The sequence below is a fragment of the Engystomops pustulosus genome, chromosome 1 (assembly GCF_040894005.1).
Source record: "Engystomops pustulosus chromosome 1, aEngPut4.maternal, whole genome shotgun sequence".
NCBI classification, from domain to species: Eukaryota; Metazoa; Chordata; class Amphibia; order Anura; family Leptodactylidae; genus Engystomops; species Engystomops pustulosus.
The window spans coordinates 46,905,126-46,927,621 of record NC_092411.1 but is presented as its reverse complement, the minus strand read 5'-3'; the positions used below and the strand labels follow the sequence as shown (position 1 = coordinate 46,927,621).

Here is a 22,496-nt window from a genome sequence, read left to right as displayed (position 1 = left end):
TACCAAATTTATATAACTTTTTTCATATCTTAATACATGTGACCATACACTACAATGAGAAGTAACTCTCCTACAGCGTCCTGTGAGGTATCAGTGCAATGATCTCCTTTCCCTGTTACACAGTCTGTCACTGGCTCGTCACATGGGCTGTAATGAGATACTGTGTGCAGCTCTGTCTGTATGTAGGACCCTGCATGGCTTCAGCTGTCATGAGCAGTGGTAGACGTAACAGCCTAAAGTGGAGTATATTCCAGGCCGGAGGACAAATAAACCCAGATGCTAAAGCAGTGCAGTGCAGAGCCCCCTGTGACATGGCAGGGAAAGGCTGTGTTACAGGGATAAGAGATCATTGCACAATTGACTCACAGGACGCTGTAGAGGAAGACTGTAAGTTGTTGAATATCATGTCTCCAATCTATAATAAAAAAAATTACATAAAGTGGTCAACCAATGACTTCTGACACTTCAATAATATGAAATTCAGTCGCAGGGATTTTGAGGATGGGAGGATTGTTGAAGAACCAAACTGCTAGAAACCCACCAAGTCACATTGTTATCCCTTATTCTATGGATAGAGGAATAACAATATAACTTGGTACACACCCTTTAAAGAGTGGAAAAGGAAGTATACCTGGTAAAATGACCCAGCTTTTCTGGCCCTGCTCTACACCTGTTACCCAGGGTCCTCTTGCATTGATGTAATACAGTGAGAGTAAGCGAGTTAGGGATATAGTTCCCATGTTTAATTGCTTTTATCCTAGACTGTTGTGTAGGTATTTTACTCAATAAAAATTATTGGGGAAGATAAACTTGGCAAAATATGCCAGAATTCTGGAACAATTAGCTTAAAGGAAGTCTACCACCAAAATCCATCATGATAAACCAGGGACATTTACTCATAGATCCAGGCCCTGTGACTGTGTTTATCTCCTAATATTATATGACCTCCTTCCTTTTAAAATGAACTTTTATAATTATGCTAATGAACCAGAAGGGCTTTGGGGTGTGTTACCAGAGCTTCTCCATGCTGCAGCCTCAGAGGCTGTTAGACTGTCTCACCCTTCCTCTGCCTCTCACTGCAACAGAGAAAGTTTCAGCACGCAGTGGGAGGGAGAAGTGCTCCTTGCACAGTGTAAGCATGAAAGGGCTGTGGTAACGCCCCCAGAGCCCGCCTGGCTATTTAACATGACATCATTGTGTCTGCCAGCTTCAGAGCTGTGGACGGGTAGTGGAGAGAATATTACTTCAGCGGGCAAATGGGGTATTGTGAGTACATGATTTGTTTTTGGGTCATGGACTGGAACTATGTGTTCCTTGGGTGTTTGGGGTCCCTGTAATATGTCTATTAGTTACAGATAATAGAGAAAACATTTTGGACCTTAACTAATACTCTATCTCATTTTAGTTTTTAAAAAACGTATGATATAGTTACATTTCCACTTTAATAAGAAGATTGCATTGTTTCAATTTCTTATTGCAAGTAATGTCATTCTAGGACGATGAAGAAGACTTTGGCCGAGTTTCATTCAGATCCTTCGGAAGCGGCATCAGAAGACTTTCTATTCTGGCTCACTTTTATTAATCCAGACCTATTCCCTTCTTTGTCTAAGTAAGTATCTTTTGTTTTATTACGAAGTACTTTGATGTGTATTTCAAATATCATGTGTCGTTTTATCTTCTGTTTTTTTCTTGCTTGGAGATAATTTATTTTATCTTATAATATAATACAATTTTATCTCATTATAGCTGCAGAGATTTGGGCTATGATGCTGAATACATGATTATTCAGAGTCTTTTGAATATGTTTTGGAGAGAAAAGATTACAAATGAATAACCAATTTGAGCTATTCTAAATAAACCAGAGACATATTGTGACAAAGCCGGCTCATTTTCTTTTGTAGCTGTAGCTTTTTTAACTGAATGGGGCAGAGGCGGTAAGACAGTGCGGAGTCTTATGCTGCACACCATCCGTATTGTATAAGTGTTTGAAGCTGAATGATAAATCTGTCTTAGTATAAGTCTGTATAGTCGTATTTTGCACCTGCTATTAATTGGCTTTTTTTTTTACAAAATATAGACAAAATTTTGTATGGTTAGAATTATTTTTGGCGCACTGACACCCCTTTTCATGGGCCATGCTGCTTTTGTTGCACTAGTCATAGAAGTGCCTGAAAACTGTCTAAAACCCTTTATGAATGTGCAAATCACAACTGAATTCTGTCTTAGATTAATAAGTGTCCTCCAATATTGGTAAGAGGGACATTCACATCAGAGATGGTTGATTGTAAGATTTGGGAACGTAGGCCCAACTGATGCTAGGAGCTAGAGATACAACTGTGATACAACTGTCACCGGGCTGCAACCACTGGTGTCCGCTCTCTGCCTGCTGCATTACACTCTGGATGCGCTTGGGTTTTCCACCATTGAAGAAGTCTTTAATCTCCCTTGGACCTTTCCCCAGGTCCTAAGCACAAAGATTCCTCTCTTACTTGTTTCTGTTAGGCTATATTCACACGAACATATGGGGGACGTATATACGGCCGACGTATATACGGCCGATATACGTCCCCCATACACTCCTATGGGCGCACGGCACCCTACGGGAGCGGTACGGTGCCGCACACGTGCGGCACCGTACCGTTCCGTACCCGGGAAAAAGATAGGACCTGTCCTATCTTTTCCCGTAATACGGGGCCGTGCGCCATAGGTTGCTATGGAGAGGGGCGGGGGTGAGCTGCGCTCACCTCCTCCTCCTCTCCCCGTACACTGCCGTTGCCCGGTACGGTACGGGCGGGCAACGGCAGTGTGAATATAGCCTAAAAGTTTGCAACTGCTACTCTTTTCTTTGTGATGACCTATGTGTTGACCTTTACTAATTCATCTGACTGACCCATCTTCTGTATGCTGGATGGAAAAAACTCTGCTTGTCCTGGCCTCAGGTTATCTATCTCTGCTGGTCCTGACCTAGGATTGTCTATCTCTACTGGTCCTGACTTAGGATTGTCTATCTCTACTGGTCCTGACTTAGGATTGTCTATCTCTACTGGTCCTGACTTAGGATTGTCTATCTCTACTGGTCCTGACTTAGGATTGTCTATCTCTACTGGTCCTGACTTAGGATTGTCTATCTCTGCTTGTCCTGACTTTGGATTGTCTATTTCTGCTGGTCCTGTATGTGCAGCATATAAGCTTCTGTAAACCCGTCTGGGCGGAGACATAGTGATGAAAAATTAGATTCCTTAGCCTACTCAGGTCTTTTGTTAGGCTTGGTACAGCTCAGCATCTGAATAAATTACGTTGGGGCTCATTTAACATATTTCTGCCTTTCATCATGTTCGTTTATGTGCACCCATTTTGACACAACAAGCCGATTGTGCATAATTTTTGCAACTTTTTAAACCTAAATGGTGGGAAGCTGCACTGGATGTATCACAAATCTTGGGAGTATTTTTTTCTTCGCTTAAAAATTGTCACATGTCTGTGATTTCCTCAAATTTGTGCAACTTTTGCACCAAAATATTTCCATATGAATAAGATTCCTTATGACTTATAGCAGTGATGGCAAACCTTTTAGACACCAAGTGCCCAAACTACAACCAAAACCCATGTATTTTTCATAGAGTGCCAATGCAACAATTTAAGCAGTAACTTATTAAGACACCTGAGGACACCAATACAGTAGAACGAAGAAGAAGAAGTTTCGAGATATCATTTTAGCTTCCTTTCAGGGTCATGGGCTGCCTGGGACTGCAAAAGGCCTTGAGTCCTGTCTTGGGAACGCTGCTCGGGTAACGGCATGGGTGCCCATAGAGAGGACTCTGAGTGCCACCTCCAGCACCCATGACATAGGTTGGCCACCACTGACCGTGCAACACATTAATCTCTGTACTGAGTGTGTTAAATGTTATATGTTTGTCCTGCCAGACTTTTGTCTCTCTCTGAGATTTGAAATAGTATTTTAATATTAGAACTCTCAACTGTTCATTATTGTGGTCAGGCTTGCAAAAATGTTTTGGCACAGGTAGATGTCATGTATGTCCTTTTTTTGGTGAAATAATAGTTTATCCTATTTCTAACTTGCTCCTTCCTATTCTCACCAACATAGAGACCTACAGTATGTCTCAGTAGCACATCTGGTGCATATAATTAGATACACCATATTGTGAGTGGTACTGGTAAAGTTACCAGGGATCTTGTAATCCTTTTTGTAGTTGGAAATGTTTATCCTGCCAGTATTTATAATGCCTGGACAGGTTTTCGATTGTGTCTGGTTGTAGGGATTAGTTCTTGTTATTGTTGGTAAGGACAGTGAGCTCCAGAAAATGTACTTTAGATTAGGGCCCTGGTTATAACACAAAAGATGGGATCTGGAAATGCATATCTTAGGCGGTCACCTTTTTGTAAAATAGGTTATAATTTGCTTGTCATTCCCCTTAACATTTCAAGATGTAAGTTGTAGGTGACAACAATGGGTAATCTATGGTTTTCTGTTTTGCATTGGAGGAGCTGTCCGCTTGGCCTCCAGGAGGCTCTGGCAAATGGGATTCTAGTTTTGGAGGCTATCAAGTTATTGTTTTAATGTAGACAAGCAAGTTTTTTTTATATGTTTGGAAGTGCATTGGTTTATGGTATAATGATGTTTTGATCTGATTGTTCTTTATTTTGACCTCAGTATCCAGAAAGTTTTATTTGCTAAATGAATCGTTGAGGTTCAGATTGATCGTGGGATAAAACTCATTAAAGCACTCATGAAATGTCTTCACCTGTCGTTCAGATAAGTAGAATATTGTCAGTGTAACAATAGTAGGTCAGAGGAAATTGTGTGTAAGGATTAATTGTGAAAGTCTTACCATAGAGTCAATAAATATCTTTGCAGGCCTTCAGTCCATCTTGATGTGGGATCTTTAAATATAAGGATTCCACATCCCTGGTGGCCAGGGTGGTTCCTTCTGGTAAATGAATAACTGCTTTCTTTAAAGGGGTTCTCCAGTGACATACTGTTCTGTGGGGGTCTCAGTTATGGGACCCCCACGGATCACTAGAATTATCCATTGTACTTGTGGATGGGCCTAACATGTATGTCATTGGAGAACCACTTTATTAGGTCTGAAGTGTAGCAGGCTGTGCCCTTCCCCATGGTTATGATGCCTGGGTCTCCTTCGGTTGACATTGTGAATTTAGTGGACCTGTAGAATGTCCCTGGGCTTGGGTTTCCTGGTGCCACCTGAAGTGTTATGTGTGGGTCAGAAAAATCATCCATATTCTTTTTCACTTACTTTGTATATTCACAGCTTTTTGCAGTTAGGGAGTATATAGCCGCGTGACAGTCGTGAAGAAGTATAAATAGTACAGTATATCCAAGTTTTTATTCTTGGAAGTCACTAACACAAGTGTCATTTTATCTTTGCTGAAATAAGTAACAAAGTAATGTAATAAAAATAATATTTATGCCGGATAATTCTTGTAGCAATTTAACTGCCCTGTTTATGAGGGATTAGGGACTTTTGATTTCTTGTTTTATTTTACAGTAACAATTAGTTGTATGTAAAACACATCAATAAATTTAGCTTTCTAACAATAATTTTGTTGTCGTCTTTCTCTCCAGACCTTGCCTTTCTGTTCGAATAATTGACCCGTCTAATTGTGCCTTCGCTTTCACCTAATTTGCTTTACTGCACGGTTATGAGTAACCCATTTTCTTTGTACATCTGTCATAAAATTCTGGGAATAATGTCAATGCCTTCTCTTTTTCTAGTTAATATTCGCTTTAGTTAAAATTATGGCCTTTTTCTGTTTCATGAGATATTGCTTCTTCTATTTATGAGGCTCGTCTTGCTCACACAGAGCTGTGTTGGTTATGAGAATGAGATAGCATATGCCTCTCCATATGTCCAACATAGAACCACTCCATACAGCTATCGGTGGTCGTTCGGTGGCCAAGGTTTTTCCTACAGCATGTAATTTCTCCCCTTAGAGCAAATCACTTTCCTGTGAATATTTCAATCTGCATCTTCTGTAAGTGCCAGAAATTTGTATATATTGCAACTTGATCATTCTCCATCTGGTCATAGGGAAAACTATATTTGTAACAGAATATTCTATAAATTACTTTTTTATTAATTCCATTTAAACAGATGCATATGGGAAGTTTTTCACTAAGTGTTGCATAACACATCACGTCATTTACAGCTTCTGAGTTTGAGCTCTTGCTCTTTGCTGTGGAATTTTTAAATTAAAATTTGCAAAAAAAAAAAAATGTGCATGATCCCTAAATAGCTATAGTGTAATTTTCAGGGCTGGTACTTATTTTATTAGATCTACAAATTTCTTTACAAATATGGATTAGGATTTATGAATATTTTTTAAATATACATAATTTAAACCATGTATATTTTACAATTTTCTTTTCCCAGACAAACTATAATAATGATTACTGTAACTCTTCAACAAACTTTGTAAAAATCAATCATATAAGAAAATATAGGAAACTTTATGATATATCTTATCTAAGGAAAGGGATTCTTTCTTCACCTTATTTGTTATTGTATTGCTTGCTCTTTTTTGATAAATTGACTAACTCTTCAATTCCTTCTTGCTAGCAAGATGGACAGGATCTCACAAAGCAGAGCCCATGCGATCACTGCGGGAGTACACCGTGAGTGAAAGCTTCACTTGCTGGCAAGCATCCTCCACTTCCATGGCAGCCCTGAGGTCCTATGAAGGACCCCAGAACTGTCTACATTAATTGCCTGTTAGATTGTGCTGGATTGTCAGCCATTCTCCATAGGCTGACAATGTGATATGTTGCCATACATAAGTATTGCAGTACATTACACTCAACAAGTGTTCAAATTATCACTTTATGTCCTACCCTGGGACAGAGTAAAACAGTTAAAAGAAAGTTTTAAAAAAATGAATTTAAATTTGAATAAAATTAATAAAGATCCCCTAATACCCCATCACATTGATTGTGGGATAAAACTCATTAAAGCACTCATGAAATCTCTTCATTTATTCAAAACGACCTGGATCTGGATATGAAAGCATTTGAAGGTTTTAACCACTTATAGTGACACAGGGCAGATTTTAAAAAATTTGCTTTGTCCGCAAGCCATAAAGTTGCTTGGGTAATCATTTACAAACAATACAGACCAAAAGTTTGGACACACCTTATCATTCAAAGAGTTTTCTGTATTTTCATGACTATAAAAATTGTAGGTTCACACTGAAAGCATCAAAACTATGAATTAACACATGTGGAATTATATACTTAACAAAAAAGTGTGAAACAACTAAAAATATGTCTTATATTCTAGGTTCTTCAAAGTAGCCACCTTTTTGTTTTGATTACTGCTTTGCCCACTCTTGGCATTCTCTTGAACAGCTTCAAGAGGTAGTCACCAGAAATGGTTTTATGTGAAAATAAAATAAGGTGTGTCTAAACTTTTGGTCTGTATTGTATGTAAATGATTACCCAAGCAACTTTATGGCTTACCCTTTCAGGTATAACAAGTGGGATTTTTTTGCCTTATAAGGGTGCGGTCACATGTTTTAAGGTGGTTTTAGGTGCAGTTTTGGTAATTTAACAGGTGAAAGACATGAACTGAATGGGTGAATTTGATTTTGAAAAAGAAACTTGTTCAACAAATGTCATTCACCTGCTGATTTGATGTCTTTCACTTGTTAAAATTAGAAATTGCACCAAAAACCACCTCAAAAACTTATTGCGATGCAGTTTTAACTGCAACGTGTGACCGCACCCTGAATGGGGTTGGGACCGTCAGTTGTGTTTTGCTGAAGTCGGGTGGATACACAGCTGATAGTCCCACTGAATAGACTGTTAGAATTTGTATAGAAAAAAGCTGCGAAAAAATAAAAACTCTGAAAACTTTGAAAGTTTCCACAAGTGCAGTTCTAAGCACTACAAAGAAACTGTCTGACATGAGGAGCGCCCCAGCAAAGGAAGACCAAGAGTCACCTTTGCTGCGGAGGATAAGTTCATCCAAGTCACCAGCCTCATTGTCAGGATCAGTGGATCCTCTGGACCACCGCGTGAGATGGAACTAGCCGACACCTGGTATCGGAGCCCAAGCGGCACCTGGTTTTCACCAAGCCCGCCGCAAAGCGGGTTGGACTTGCTGTGGCAGGATACCACCAGGTCGTTCCACAGGTGCGACCAGCCCGCGGTGGCAGCCGAGGTCGAGGTACCTTAGCATATGACAGTCTCGTGGTCAGGTCCAGGCACAGGGTCAGGGCAGGCGGCAGAGATGCAACGTCAAGTCCAAGTCCGAGGTCAGCAACGGGGGAGGTCCAGGCAGGTGGGAGCGGGAACACAGGCACACGGAACACAGCAACACGGAGGAACTCGGGTAACACAGGACTCAGGAGCGGGAACACACATGAATACACAGGAACGCAGGAATACACAGGAACGCAGGAATAATCGCTTGGAAGCTTTCTCTTAGGCTATGAGGCACAAAGATCCGGCAAGGGTTACAGGAAGAGGCAGGCTTATGAAGAATTTGGCAATATGGCCAGCGCCAATTAATGGCGCGCTGGCCCTTTAAATTTGGAGAAGGTGCCGCGCGCGCGCCCTAGCAGTCGGGGACGCACGCGCACAGCAGAGGGAAGCGAGGCAGGAGCCGGGATGGGTGAGATGCGCTGGCGGGGACAGGGCGGCACGGGTGAGCCCGCGACCCGCGATGTGGGTCGCGGGACCACCCGTGACACTCAGAAATTGTAGGTGATTAGAGACCAGGTCAATGCTGCACAGAGTTCTAGCGGCAGACACATCTCTACAACAACTGGTAAGAGGAGACTGTGTGCAGCAGCCTTCATGGTAAAATAACTGCTAGGAAACCACTGCTATGGACAGGCAAGAAGCAGAAGAGACTTGTTTGGGCTAAATAACACAAGGAATGGACATTAGACAAGTGAAAATCTGTGCTTTGGTCTGATGACTCCAAATTTGACATCTTTGGTTCCAACAAACGTGTCTTTTTGCGACGCAGAAAAGATGAACGATTAGACTCTACATGCCTGGTTCCCATTATGAAGCATGAAGAAGGAGGTGTGATGTGTGGTGGTGCTTTGCTGTTGGCACTGTTGGGATTTATTTAAAATTTAAAATATACTGAACCAGCATGGTTACCACAGCATCGTGCAATAGCATGCTATATCATCCGGTTTGCTTTTAGATGCACCATCATTCATGCTAAGTTCTAAGCATCATTTTTTTCAAGATTGTTGGATGACCATTTCAGGTGACTACCTCTTTAAGCTCATTAAGAGAATGTGCAAAGCAGTAATCAAAGCAAAAGGTGGCTACTTTGAAGAACCTAGAATATGAGACATACCTTCATTTTATTTCACACTTTTTTTAATAAAATAATTTCTCATGTGTTCATTTATAGTTTTAATTCCTTCAATGTGAATTTACAATTTTTATAGTCATGAAAATACAGAAAACTCTTTGAATGAGAAGGTGTGTCTAAACTTTTGGTCTGTACTGTATATCTTTGCTTCCTCTGTACTTGTACTGTCCCTATCAATGACAAAAATATCCTTGGGGACCTATATGTTCACTTTTCTGTTTTCTTTAAGCAGATAGGCTTCAATTTGAATGTAAGAACTCCAAACTTTTAAAGGGCGAGCACACCATATGGACAAAAGCAGTAGTACAGTTTTTATGACCAAGTACAGTGGGTAGCGGGAAGGTGCAGACAAGCAATCTTTCCTCTTTGTAGTGGTCAAACCAGGTTACTGCAGTTTAATTCTTATTGAATTTGATTTGTATGGGGCTAAAATGCAGTAGCTGATGTCAGCCACTAAGCTGGTTCTATTTCATTCTCTATTTATGAGCTACAGAGAACAGCTGATCAGTAGGGGTACTGGTAGTTACAAACCCCCAATCAAATTTTAAGAGCTATTGCATATCTTATGAAAATTTAATGTTGGAAACCCCTTTAAACCTCATTTTTTTTAGATCTCTTCTTATTGTCAATGAATAGAAAATCCCCTGCCTGCACAAGTTATGTAATGAAAACCACTACTATTATAGACATTTTGTAGGAGATAACAAAAAAAAATGGCCATATACTGGGTTCCATTATGCATTTATTTAATAAATTAACTGCAAAAAGCTGCACTAATTCTCTGGAATGCCCTTCCCTGGACTCTCAGACTAATATCCAACAACCAGAGTTTCTAATATGCTCTTAAAACCCATCTCTTTAGTCTTTAACACTCACTAACTGCATAAAATTTCAACTCTCTCTTTACTAATCCAATCTGTGTCATCCTCCTGTCTGTTATCTGGCAAAATACAGGCTTATCTGCATCCTCATTAACCTTGGACTCTGTATATAAGATGGCAGCTGATGACTGGTTCAAGCAATATGATCTTTATTTTTTTTAATTATTTTATTGTGGGCCATTATACAAGCTCTTTTACCTCCTGTGTCACCCCCTTCTTCCTCATAGACCCCCTAAGCTCTTGCGAGAAGGGCCCTCACTCCTATTGTTCCATATGACTGTTTGTACTTTATTTGTAGATATCCCCTGAAAATAATGGCACTATATACAAAAAAGATTACTGTATTATGTAAGAACAGGCAGAATAAACCTAACTCACCCTTTGTGTCTTTGTTGAAAAGTTCAATGCAGGCATCCCAACTTTAGTCTGTGTCCTCCAACCAACTAAATTGTTCCCCAAACTTTTTCTGCCTCTGTTGATGTTGAACCTGCTGATCACCACTTGACCCTGCCCACTGCCACTTGTCTCTGCCCATTGTGGGGTGCATGAAATGGCGAGAACATCTGCAGTTTCCCACTAAGTGCTCACTGCTGTATACATCATGACATGAGAGGGACAGCATTTCTGTAAGGACAGGAAGTGTACAGGGAGAGGACGTCTTATCTGTTCAGGCTGAGTTTTGAAGACACACTAAGCCGTCGAAAGAGAGAGACTGGCAGCCTTGTGCAAACATGACTCTTCTATTCAGAAATTAACTCTGTCTGCTCACTTGAATACCAGGAAAACAGCTGTAATTAAGGTACTGTGCCTCAGTATTACATAATTTAGGTGATACTTAGAGGACTTTACCCCTTACCCTTTACTAACTGGTATTACTGGTGTGAGGCATAAAATTCTGTTGAAAGATCATCTTCAACATCAACATTACTTTCCGGAAGTCTAATGACATGACTTGGGATTAAAGACAAAGCAGTATATATCTACCCCAGATTCTGACTGTAGACTTTTGACATGGTTGTGTCTCTTCAGTACAGTGTAAGGAAATGGTTTAGATAAGTGAGAGGCTTTTGACTAGGGTTGGAAAGTAAGAGGTCATAAGGCTCCCTGAAAGTCTTGATGTCTTGCTAGATGTTAAAGGGGCTGCCTTACAAGGTAGCAAAAGAGGCAATGTTTTCCTTGTCCCAGAATGCTGTAGTCAGTGGCCATATGTCTCCACATGCCTACAAGGTTGCCTTAATTGCCAAAGTCTCCATAAGGAGAAATCTTACTTCCCGACACTAGTTCTGACTCGGACATGCTCAACTTTTTAATGCATCAGTCACAAAGTCCGTAGTAACTGATCTATTAAAAAGTTGCATTTTACTGCAGACGGCAAGCGGCCAATTTTTGTGTCGTGTACATGTGTCCTAAAAGTAATACATATGCAAAATATGTAAAAACAGGTAATATGTAAAAACAGGTAAATTGCTATGGATGCTTAGTATATGTCCATTAGCTTTGTTTTTCTTATTCTTTCTTTTATATATCCATCTTTTTTTTTGCTTTCAGGTAGGTAATAAAAGCATTGATGTGTACACTGTGATATTTGTGTCCATTTGCACAATTCCTTGGTATAGAGAGCATATAAATATTCTGTAGTTGTGTGAAATGCTGATTCTGGAATATCAAAGCACTGGTATATTATTTTCTTCAATTCAAAGGCCAATAACAAATATATGAAAGGCTCAAAATTTGCTATAGACTCAGACTCCATTAGAAAAAAAAATCAAATCTCTGCTTCTGATACTCCACTATATTTTATAGACTTAATCTGACCTGGACTTCATGTGCATATGAAATGTAATTATACCAATAAGTAATACAATGGATCCACTTAATAATATACATGATTTTTTTTTTTGCTGGCGTCAGGAGCTTTGTGTACATATCAGACAAAAGTAAAATGTCATTCACTTCCATCTGCTGTCAGCATCATAATGATTATACATGACTTGTGCTTCAAAGACAGAATAATATTCAACTTGTGTAACCTTTTTTTCATTTTAGTAATTTTATTTTTCTGACTTTTTTAAATTCATATTGTGGAGTGGAGGGCAGAGCGTCTGCACCTCTATTTTACATTCGTCTGTGTTTACTAGCTATGGTATGCAACTATTCTGTATTTGATAAAAAGCTAAGAACAGTACAGTTGTACAAATCACACCAATTTTTTACATTGAATTTATTTTTTTTGAACATACAGTGTATTTATGTGATGCACTTTGTAATTGACGAAGAAGAATTTTGAAGATGTTTAAAACTTATAACATTGGTGGTAGGATGTGTCCGCAATAGTGAGGAGTCTGAATGCCGGGAGACTGTAGATCGTTATGTAGAACGGTGGTGGATTTTAGGAGGTCTAGTTGCGGAACTCCTGAACCGGTCAGAATAAATGGCACAGAATTACAGATGTTATCCAATTACAAGTATTTGGGGATCCATGTTGATAAGAAATCAAATTGGATTGGATTAATTGCAATTACCACGTTCAGAGGTCGCACTAACATTTTTACCAAAGGGTAATAATACTCCTCTTACCATTTTTGAGGAGTATTTTTAGCCGATGAGGAGTATGAAAATTTTGGTAATACATATACACATCTCATAGGTGTTTATAATGTTAATAGACGCTATTTATACAAAAAGAATCATCTGTCTGCTCACTGCACACACACACTGGCACAACACAGCGCGCGCACACACACACACACACACACACACACACACACACACACACACACACACACACACTGGCACAACACAGCGCGCGCGCACACACAACACAGCGCACACACAACGGCACAGGGCCGGCTCTAGGTTTGAGTAGGCCCCTGGGCAACAGAACCTCAGTGGGCCCCTTTGCTATAGCTCCCAAATTTTGTGGCAGATAACGTGTCCTATGGCCCCACTTTGGCCCCCTCTCCTAACCCCACTATGTGTTTTACATGTTATCATGTGTTTGGCTGCTTTGAAAGCCTTTTTATTCATTGCTGGACACGTAAACAGCTGTGTTAACACTTTCACATTTGCATACATTTCTAACAATGAAAGAATACGATTTGAAAGCATCCAAACACATGGTAACATTAGAAACACATGCGTTCTTACCCATACGTCTAAACACTGTGGGCCACATTTATCAAAAGTAGAGAAGCCTGTACTATGTGCAGTTTCCTCACAAGTGCGTCAGATTCATCAAAACTGGGGCACGTTCTTCATGAATCTGACGCCCCCTGCACTGCTCGGGAAGTGTCAACAACTTTTTTTATGCACCTTTGACATAATTCGGTCAAGGCGCAGTAAAAAATATGGAGCACGGTCCGACTCTGCACCAGAACACCCTGTTTTGTGCAGGATTTTGTGGTACAGCGGACACAGCTGCCGTGACACAATACTGTCGCAGACACTTCATAAATACATGTACAAGCAGTTTGCACCTTCTTTTCAGTACAAAGTCAGACAGAAAACTGTCGCAGACACTATAATAAATGTGCCTTGTGTGAATGCACCGTCAGGGTTAATGTAAGGAAGCATTGATAGAATGGCAGCAGGGACATAATTTGGAGGCAAGGTGACCTGGCAAATATAGTTAGGTGGTTGTACATGGGAAAGAGATAGGAGGTCAAGAGGAAGGGAGTGGTGGAACAGGCGGCACACAGGTAACATTGCAGGGGGCAGAAAGTGGGCATAAAAAAAACACAACCAACTCTGTCAGAGTCAAGACTGAAAGGGTTAATTGCACACACAGGGCTTGACTCCTACCATGCTGTCCTCCTCAGCTAGGTCACAGGGTCACCATACATCAAACAGGAGTGGGCTTTGCTTCCTGTCTGTTTCTGTCTGAACGCTGATAATGCTGAGGCCGATCCGTGCAGCGCTAGTGGCTGGAGGCACTGAGTGCTCACAGTGGGAGGCTCGGCCATGGCCCATACGGGAGTGCAGTGCACGGCTGTCACACAGATACTGAGGATGCAGAGTGTAACCGCTCTCTGTATCATTATTATATCCCTGTCACACACCTCCCCCGCCTTAAGTGGGCCCTGCACTGGCACAACACAGCACTCACTCACATACACATAGAGTGCAGTGTACCGCGGCTCACCCGGGATCACATAACTGCTGGCCGCTGCTGCAGGCAGAGAGAATTGGAGCAGGACGAGTAGCAGCGGCTCACATGTCTCCCCTGGGTCCGGCGCTCACAGATCCCAGAGATCGCTGCATCCTGCTGAGCGGTCCCGCGCATGATGCGATCACTCTACTGTCATTCCCCTCCTATACAGTGCGCGCCGGGCCGCTCAGCCTGCGCGCTACACGGAATAATTGCCAAGCGTATCTTTACGCATGGCAATTATTTTGGGGGGTAATGGTGCCTCATCACGCGTCTATGACGCGTGGTGAGGCGTTAATGCGATCTCTGACCACGTTGATGCACAGTTGAAAAAGGGTGCAAGTAGATTGCATTTTTTAAGTAACTTCAAGTCTTTTAATGTTTGTAGTAGACTTCTTTTGGGTTTTTTAGAAAAGTGTTGTTTGATGCTTTGGTGGCAGTTAGGGGGTCAAATATAAATGAGCGAGATAAAACAAGGCTGGACAAATTTATTAAAAATGCTGGATCAACGGTGGGGCAGGATTGGGGTAACTGGGGTGGTAAGTTGGTAGAGAAGGTAGTTGCTTGATTCAGAAAAAATACTAGGAAATGTTGACCAGCCGCTGCATAGCTTTGTTCCTTCAGTGGTAGATTTTTCTGCTGAAATGTAAAACCGATACGTTTAGAGCAGGGGTCCCCAAACTTTTTACATAGGGTGCCGTTCACTGTCCCCCTCAGACCATTGGAGGGCTGGACTAAAGTTTAAAAATAAATAGCAGTACATGTGACCACATCCTTAATAAACTGGTACCCCTTTCAATTAATTATTTAATATACTGCACCCCCTGGGGAACTATTTTATATATTGGCCCAATTAATTATTAAATATACTTGGACCCATCTCCATTAATTATTGAATATTCTTCCCCCCATTAATTACTAGACTGCCCCTAATAATTAATTATTTCCTATACCCCCACCATTAATTATTTCCTATGCTGCCCCTCCCCCATTAGTTATTTCCTATGCTGCCCCTCCCCATTAATTATTTACTATGCTTCCCCTCATAATTAATTATTTCCTAAGCTGACCCTCATAATTAATTATTTCCTAAGCTGACCCTCATAGTTAATTATTTCCTATGCTGCTCCTTATAATTAATTATTTCCTATGCTGCCCCTCATAATTAATTATTTCCTTTACTGCCCCTCATAGTTAATTATTTCCTAAGCTGCCCCTCATAGTTAATTATTTCCTAAGCTGCCCCTCATAATTAATTATTTTCTAAGCTGCCCTTCATAGTTAATTATTTCCTATGCTGCTCCTTATAATTAATTATTTCCTTTACTGCCCCTCATAGTTAATTATTTCCTAAGCTGCCCCTCATAATTAATTATTTCCTAAGCTGCCCCTCATAACTAACTATTGGCCCTCAGTCGCCACAATCTTTTTACTGCCGTTTTTGACAAAAAATAAAAACCCTGTACTATCTTCTTGCCGCGTCCGGGCAGGAAGGGGAGCGTGGCCGCGTGGCCTAGTTTGTGGAGCGATGTGCGCCCAGGTTGTCTTCCGGCCACATCGCTCCAGTAATAGTGCTCAAATGGCAGTTTCCGGCCGCACCGAGCACTATACAGTGACGGGCAGGAGCCTCCTGTCCAGACGGACGAAGGCTCCTGCCTGAATGTCGAAGGCCGTTGGGGCCCGGCTCCAACGCGGGCCGTAGTTTGGGGAATCCTGGTTTAGAGGAACCTTTATTCCAATGGCTATAAGATCTGAGAACAAGCTGTCAGTCGTAGTGTGGATATTCACTGTATTTTTTGCTGAAAAAACTTAATTCGGCTTATGCTTGAGTATATAAAAAGAAATAACACTTCAGGTCCTTCAGCTCCTCTTTGAGGTCCTGCGTGATGCCAGCGACGCACAACCAATGATGTAGGCAAGTTTCTGACGTCATTGTGTGTGTCAGTTGTGCGCGAGGAGCCGATGATTCTGAAGAGGCACTGAAGCAAGAAGAGAACCTGTGGGGGGTGTTGGAAAGGTGAGTACAGTGTTAATTTTTTATATTAAAGGCTTGGCATACTCGGGGCAGGGGCTGGCCGGCTATGTACTGGGGGGAATGGGTTGGCTATATACTGCAGGGGCTGGCAGGCTATATACTGGGGGGAGGGGGCTGGATATATACTATAGGGCCTGGCAGGCTATATACCGCAGAGGCTGGCAAGCTATATGGGGGGGGGCAGGGGCTGGCCGGATTTATGCTGGGGGGGCAGGGGCTGGCAGGCTATATACTGGGGGGGCAGGGGCTCGCAGGCTATATACTGGGGGGGCAGGAGCTGGCAGGCTATATACTTGGGGGCAGGGGCTGGCAGGCTATATACTGGGGGCATGGGCTGCAGGCTATATACTGGGTGGAGGTACGACCAATGTGTTTCCCACCCATGGCTTATACTCGAGTCAATAGTTTTTTTGTGTTAAAATTAGGTACCTCGGCTTGGGTCGGCTTGTACCCGAGTATGTAGAGCTCTTCAAGACATTTGAATTTCCCCTTGCGGACAAATAATGTCTTACTACTATTAATATTATTATAGCCCTTTGAAGGTATTGTCCACTTTTAGCAAATAATTTATATTGTTTGTATGATGGAAAGCTAGTATGACAGATGTCATGTTACTGCATTGCCCCTGTCTCCATAGTATCTGTCACTGTGCACAAAACACATTCTCCTGGAGCAGAAGTTTAACATTTTAAAAATTTTTAAAGGCTTTACACTTCCTGTATCTAAATTCTTATGTCAGGTAATCTCCAAACTCACAGAATGAAGCTCCTTAATAGACCATTGTAGTATTTCAGTAATATTTTGGCAACATATAGCAATAATTCACAGAATGTTATGTTTTTACATTAGCCCCTTGCGTGTGTACGGAAGTAATTTGCACGTCCCTCCTGGCTATTGTGACACTGAGGTAGAGCTTAGTGTAGGCAGATTTATTCATGCACAAAAAGTTCCAATTTTTATCTTCTCCAACAAGAACATACATGGCTGTAACACAAAGGATAAGTGAAGTTACTTTGTGTCAGTAACATATCTGGCAGCGTACCAAATGTTAATTTGCTCTTAGCTACTTGAGATTAAATGTAATTCCTTCCCTGAGCAGTTTTAAAGTAAGCAAGCATGAAAGCATTTTCTGAGTAATCTGGGAGGAATTGACATTTAAATGAGTTAGCATTACATCTGCACTTTAAGGCTATTCATTTCATAGATAAATTAACTACATTATTCTCTCTTTATCTTACGTTTTGAAAGGACTCCATCAGCAGGAGAAATGGCAGTCCAGGGTCAGCTCAAACTGCTCTTATCCCAACCAAGCTGTAATTGGAACTTGCTGCTGGAAACACTGCTGCATCCTGATTGTCTCATTGCGAGAACTTTGCTGACTTGCTCAAGTAAGTACATCCTCTATCTCATCCATGTCTTACTATAAGCACACATATATGCCTGTGTGCATGCTTGTATAGGCATATGCAGAAAATACTTACTTGTGCTCTGTTATATCCCCAGCTTTCCAACAGTAGAACTATTACAGAATTTGCTGTAGAATTCTTATAAATGGGGGGAGGTTCTATGGAGGGTAATGGGGTTTACAGTCCATCTATAGGCAGTCGGGTTATGTACAAGATAGGTTCTGTAGGTTTGTTCTTAAGTTGAATTTGTATGTAAGTCGGAACTGTATATTTTATCATTGTAGCTTCAGACAATTTTTTTTTGGTTTCTGACAATTGGATTTTAAATATGTTGGGTTGTCATAAGAACCAGGATTAACCATAAAACATAATTACAGTCACCTGGGATAACTGTTATATCTGTTTATTGTAGCCCAGGGCTAAAGTACAGTAAGTTACCAATTACCAATGTGTGTAAGTTGGGTGTTCTTAAGTAGAGGACCGCTTGTAATATAAAGCAGGAGTGGGTGTACTGTTATGATTGGTTTATGTCCCTATTCAACTATTTGATCATAGTATTCTATTAAATAACAAGATAAAACAATACACAACTCAAAGTTTTTAAGATTTGCTTTAAAAAAGTTTGATTTAATTTTTACAAGAACCTTTTATGTTTATTGTGTTGCAAGCAATTGACATTTTAAAGGTAAAGCCTTGTAGTACTCCAAAAATTCTAAAAATGTCACATTTGCTGTACATAGAAGGTAACCTAAGCACTATAATACATGTTGACTGTATATGCAAATCTTCCAAGCACTCAGGACAAATTGATACCAAAGCCAAAAAAGAAGACAAAAATGGTCTTGGGACGAGTGATGTTAAACATCAAAATAATGCCAAACCAAAAGAACTAGAACACAAAATCATTCTAAACTTACAATTAGGAATTGGCAATTTTAGAAAAATATCCATTTGCACCGTATGTATAGAACGGCATCAAAGTAGCAGGCAGGCTAGAATGTTAAAATTAGTGTAACTTTACAAAACAAACATACCGATTGGCACAGAATATTTATTACACTCATTTAAGAGAAAGTAAAGTAACATTTAAAAAAAATTTGTACAAATTTGAGTGACTCAGAATGCTTGGTATTGTAACATCCACAATACAATTTATGAACTAGTGTCAGTGCTGACTCGTTCCCATTTGGGATGGGATGGAGATAAAATATGTATGTTTAACCACCAAATAATATATTTTTTTTTTATACTATAAGTTTATGCACTATACTGTTGATTTGTATGTATTTTTCCAGTAAAATGCAAAACAATTTCTCATATACTAAGCTATTAAAACGTGGTCATTCAGATCTTGTCCAAAGGTTTGTAAACATAGTAACAAGTAAAGTTTAAAGTAACAAGTGCAGGCAGTTCGGAACTGTAACCAGGATTAACAATAAAGCTTAATTGCAGACACCTTTAATAACTATTATAGCTGATTATTGTAGCCTTGGGTTAAAGTACAGTAAATTACCAATTACCAGAGGTCCGTTTGTAACTAGGGGTCGTCTGTAAGTCAGGTGTTCTTAAGTAGGGGACCGCCTATGATTCCTTGATGAATTCCAGTTCTTTGATGCATCTTTGGACATTTACCAATAATAAATTTACCAATAAAAATCACTTGTCTCTACGCAGTGTTCCAAACTTCGGATGAAAGAAACTCCATTGAATGTTTGTTTGTGATTGGTTTGATGGAGGGTTTGCTATATTTTATTGTCTTATTATTGTACTACACCATAACCTCACTGATTATCCTTTTTTATGTATATAATTTGCTGTGAGTGTAATTAATTAGAAGCACCATTAGAAGTCATTAGGACATTTAATGGGAATTGTTTATATCAAGCTGTGTTAGTATTATCATTAGAAGACATTGCGGTATCTTGGTGACAAGCAAAACTTGATCAAGATTCCATTTTAATTGCTTAGATAACCTGGGACAATACAAGCTACAGCATTTTGTTATATTCTCCTTCATTTTGTTATTTTGATTAATTTATGATATTTGTATCATTTGTTAATTGTATAATTTTTAATTGGAATGCCTCTATAAAAAAATTATTCACTGTAAGGCTCAGTTCACACCTTGCTTGTCAGGTTCCATCAAACAATCTGTTATTAATAGCAGAAAAATAACACAGCACCCGGCACCTTTTTTTCCCTATTAATAAAGGGTGCATAACAGAAAGGTGAATGGAAATTGTAGTGGAAAGTCCAAACACAAGTTTAAACTGCGGTTTAAGTGTGTAATTTTTGGGTTTTACTGCTAGGAACCCCACCAATAATGAGACTGGGACTTCCTGGTTGCCTAATTGAAAAGAGGAGTGGTTGGTCATTCTTCTTCTTGTCTCCGAGTGAGTATAGCAGAATGTTGTCATTTCCATTGAAAGGAGCGGCAGTGTGTGGGCCCCTTGACGTGGGACCTACAGTAATCACTTATGAAAAAATCCCTACATGTCCTATCTTTTCCCGTGTTATGGCCCTGTGTGCCGTGTACCTCTAGGAAAGGGGAGGGTCACCCCTCTTCCTCTCCATGGTGCCGGACGTGTGCCCACGCGGCTATGGCCGGGCAGTCACACATTCATGTGCACGTAGCCTTACACATACATTACAAAAGTGGCCAGTCCTTTTAAATTTTGAAAATTCTCTGCCTCAGTTGTTCCCATTTCTGATATTCTGTTACTTAATTATTTCGCTAGAGCTGTCACATCTGATATGACAAGAGCCAAACTCCAATATTTATTTATATTATGTACACATTGTAATAGAAATTGTGCCAATAAAGGAATATTTCTCCATGACAGGTGGGGCAACATTCTGAATTGTACATTGACAGGTTAGTCCGTGCAAAGTTTCTTCTTTACTAGATTGTGATATCCAAATAGTTTTTCTCATTAGTGTTACATGACCTTCAAAGCCCTCGGTGCCATTTGTTATTTTAATTCCTAGTTAATTAACATCTTCAGTGTTATCTTCACAGGAAACCTTCTTTGTTTTATCTAAATTATTTACACAGGCAACAAATTATCGTGGCATGGAAATGAGCATGTAACTTCTGTGGAGTGTACAAAAAGAAAATGAAGTCCTTTCAATGCATTGTGTAACTAGTCATCCCCTTTACAGGAATACATTGAGCTATGAATAGATACCCGGCAGTATAAGGATGGGTAATTGATCTAGTATGTTGTATAGAATCAAGATTTTTCCCCATTGAAAGTAACAATGCACCTGCTTTTCTGACCTGACGGGTGATTGCATACTCACCTTCATTCAGACTTGCCATGATATAGTGTCAGTTAGTCACCTTACCCTGTAGTAAAGGGGTAAAGAGTCATAAATATTAATGTAGCATCATTTTTGCTTTAACAAGTCATCATAAATTGATCCAAAAATAAAAGAGGTTCTACCTATAAGCTAATATATGGGGCAGAAAGTCCCCAAAACTTCACTTCTTTTTTGCTCCAGATGTATGATGGTCCTCTGCCCTTAGAGGATGTTAGAAGTAGTAAACTTAAAGACATGGGCTCCTGTTTGATCCAACTGAAACCCTACATTTGATCCACATTTAATATAAAGACCTCTTGTAAGATCATGAACCCCTAAATGGATTGATGCAGCTACATAGTGCAGCTCACCAAAGTTAAAGGTTTAAATTTTCCCCAAATTTTTTTATCCCAATATACTAATAAAGTAAAATAATGTGTGTATCATAAAACCAGTAGAACAGCAAAGAGCAGTAGTTGGGCTCTCAGCTCAAATCTTGCGTTTGTACCCTCTTCTCTTGGATCCGGACATGTACAGTGGATGGATTCTTCACTGTATCATTGCCCAAGGGACGCACAAGTGTGACATTTGAGAGGCCATTCATGTGCCAAGAAGGGAGCGATGAGTAAAGAGAACACCACAACTCATTTGGTTGATGTGTCAAATTCTTTTACATGTAGTATTTACTGGTACTTTCTAATTAGAGAGACCAAACCCTAAGTAAGGCACAGAGTGTCATGTAGAGGAATTGAGGTGCACAACATGCTGAATCAGTGCATGGTCACCCTGGAAGTTTCTAAAGTTGGGAATTTTTTTAAAAAATGTAAGCAAAATATATCTCCTTTTGAATTTAAATCTAAAACATGTTCCATGTTTGAGCTGTGGAGAAACCCATAAAATACTGTAGAGATGTAGATATTCTTAACCTGAATCTAGAAACATGCTGTGTCAGACAAAAAAAGAGAGGAGCGTTGGGCATTTGCTCTGTATTGTTTTGTCTGACCCAGTGATCAACACGTACTTGCTAGTCCTAAATAAGATCCATTGTAAGTTTTATCTTTACAACCCTAGACAGTATCTCTCATGAGAAACCATTACTCCCTTCTTATATACACTAAGGAGTTGCTGATTTGTTGCTCAGGTCCCTCCCTATCGGCCAATCCACCTGTAGACATTAAGTAGGTATAGGAGAAAATCAGCACCCACCCCACACAACTGGAAGTGTGCACCTTACACCAAACAAGTCTAAAGAAGGAGGCACTAAACGGACAGAGTGGGATTGCGTCGTCCTATAAATGTCTAATTTTTTTTATTGTGACCATAAAGTTGAATACATTTCTTTTTGTTATG

General features: G+C 40.1%; 1 protein-coding gene across 6 annotated transcripts in view; it reads left to right on the top strand.

The window, feature by feature from the left end:
- The window catches only part of KIAA0825 (KIAA0825 ortholog), a 264,884-nt gene that overhangs the window by 79,768 nt on the left and 162,620 nt on the right, over nt 1-22,496 (top strand). For all 6 annotated transcript variants that reach the window (XM_072139641.1, XM_072139636.1, XM_072139647.1 and 3 more), the window contains exons 12-13: nt 1,496-1,609; nt 17,686-17,825. In XM_072139641.1, coding sequence (XP_071995742.1) covers nt 1,496-1,609; nt 17,686-17,825 — 254 coding nt within the window. The remainder of the gene's footprint in view (nt 1-1,495; nt 1,610-17,685; nt 17,826-22,496) is intronic.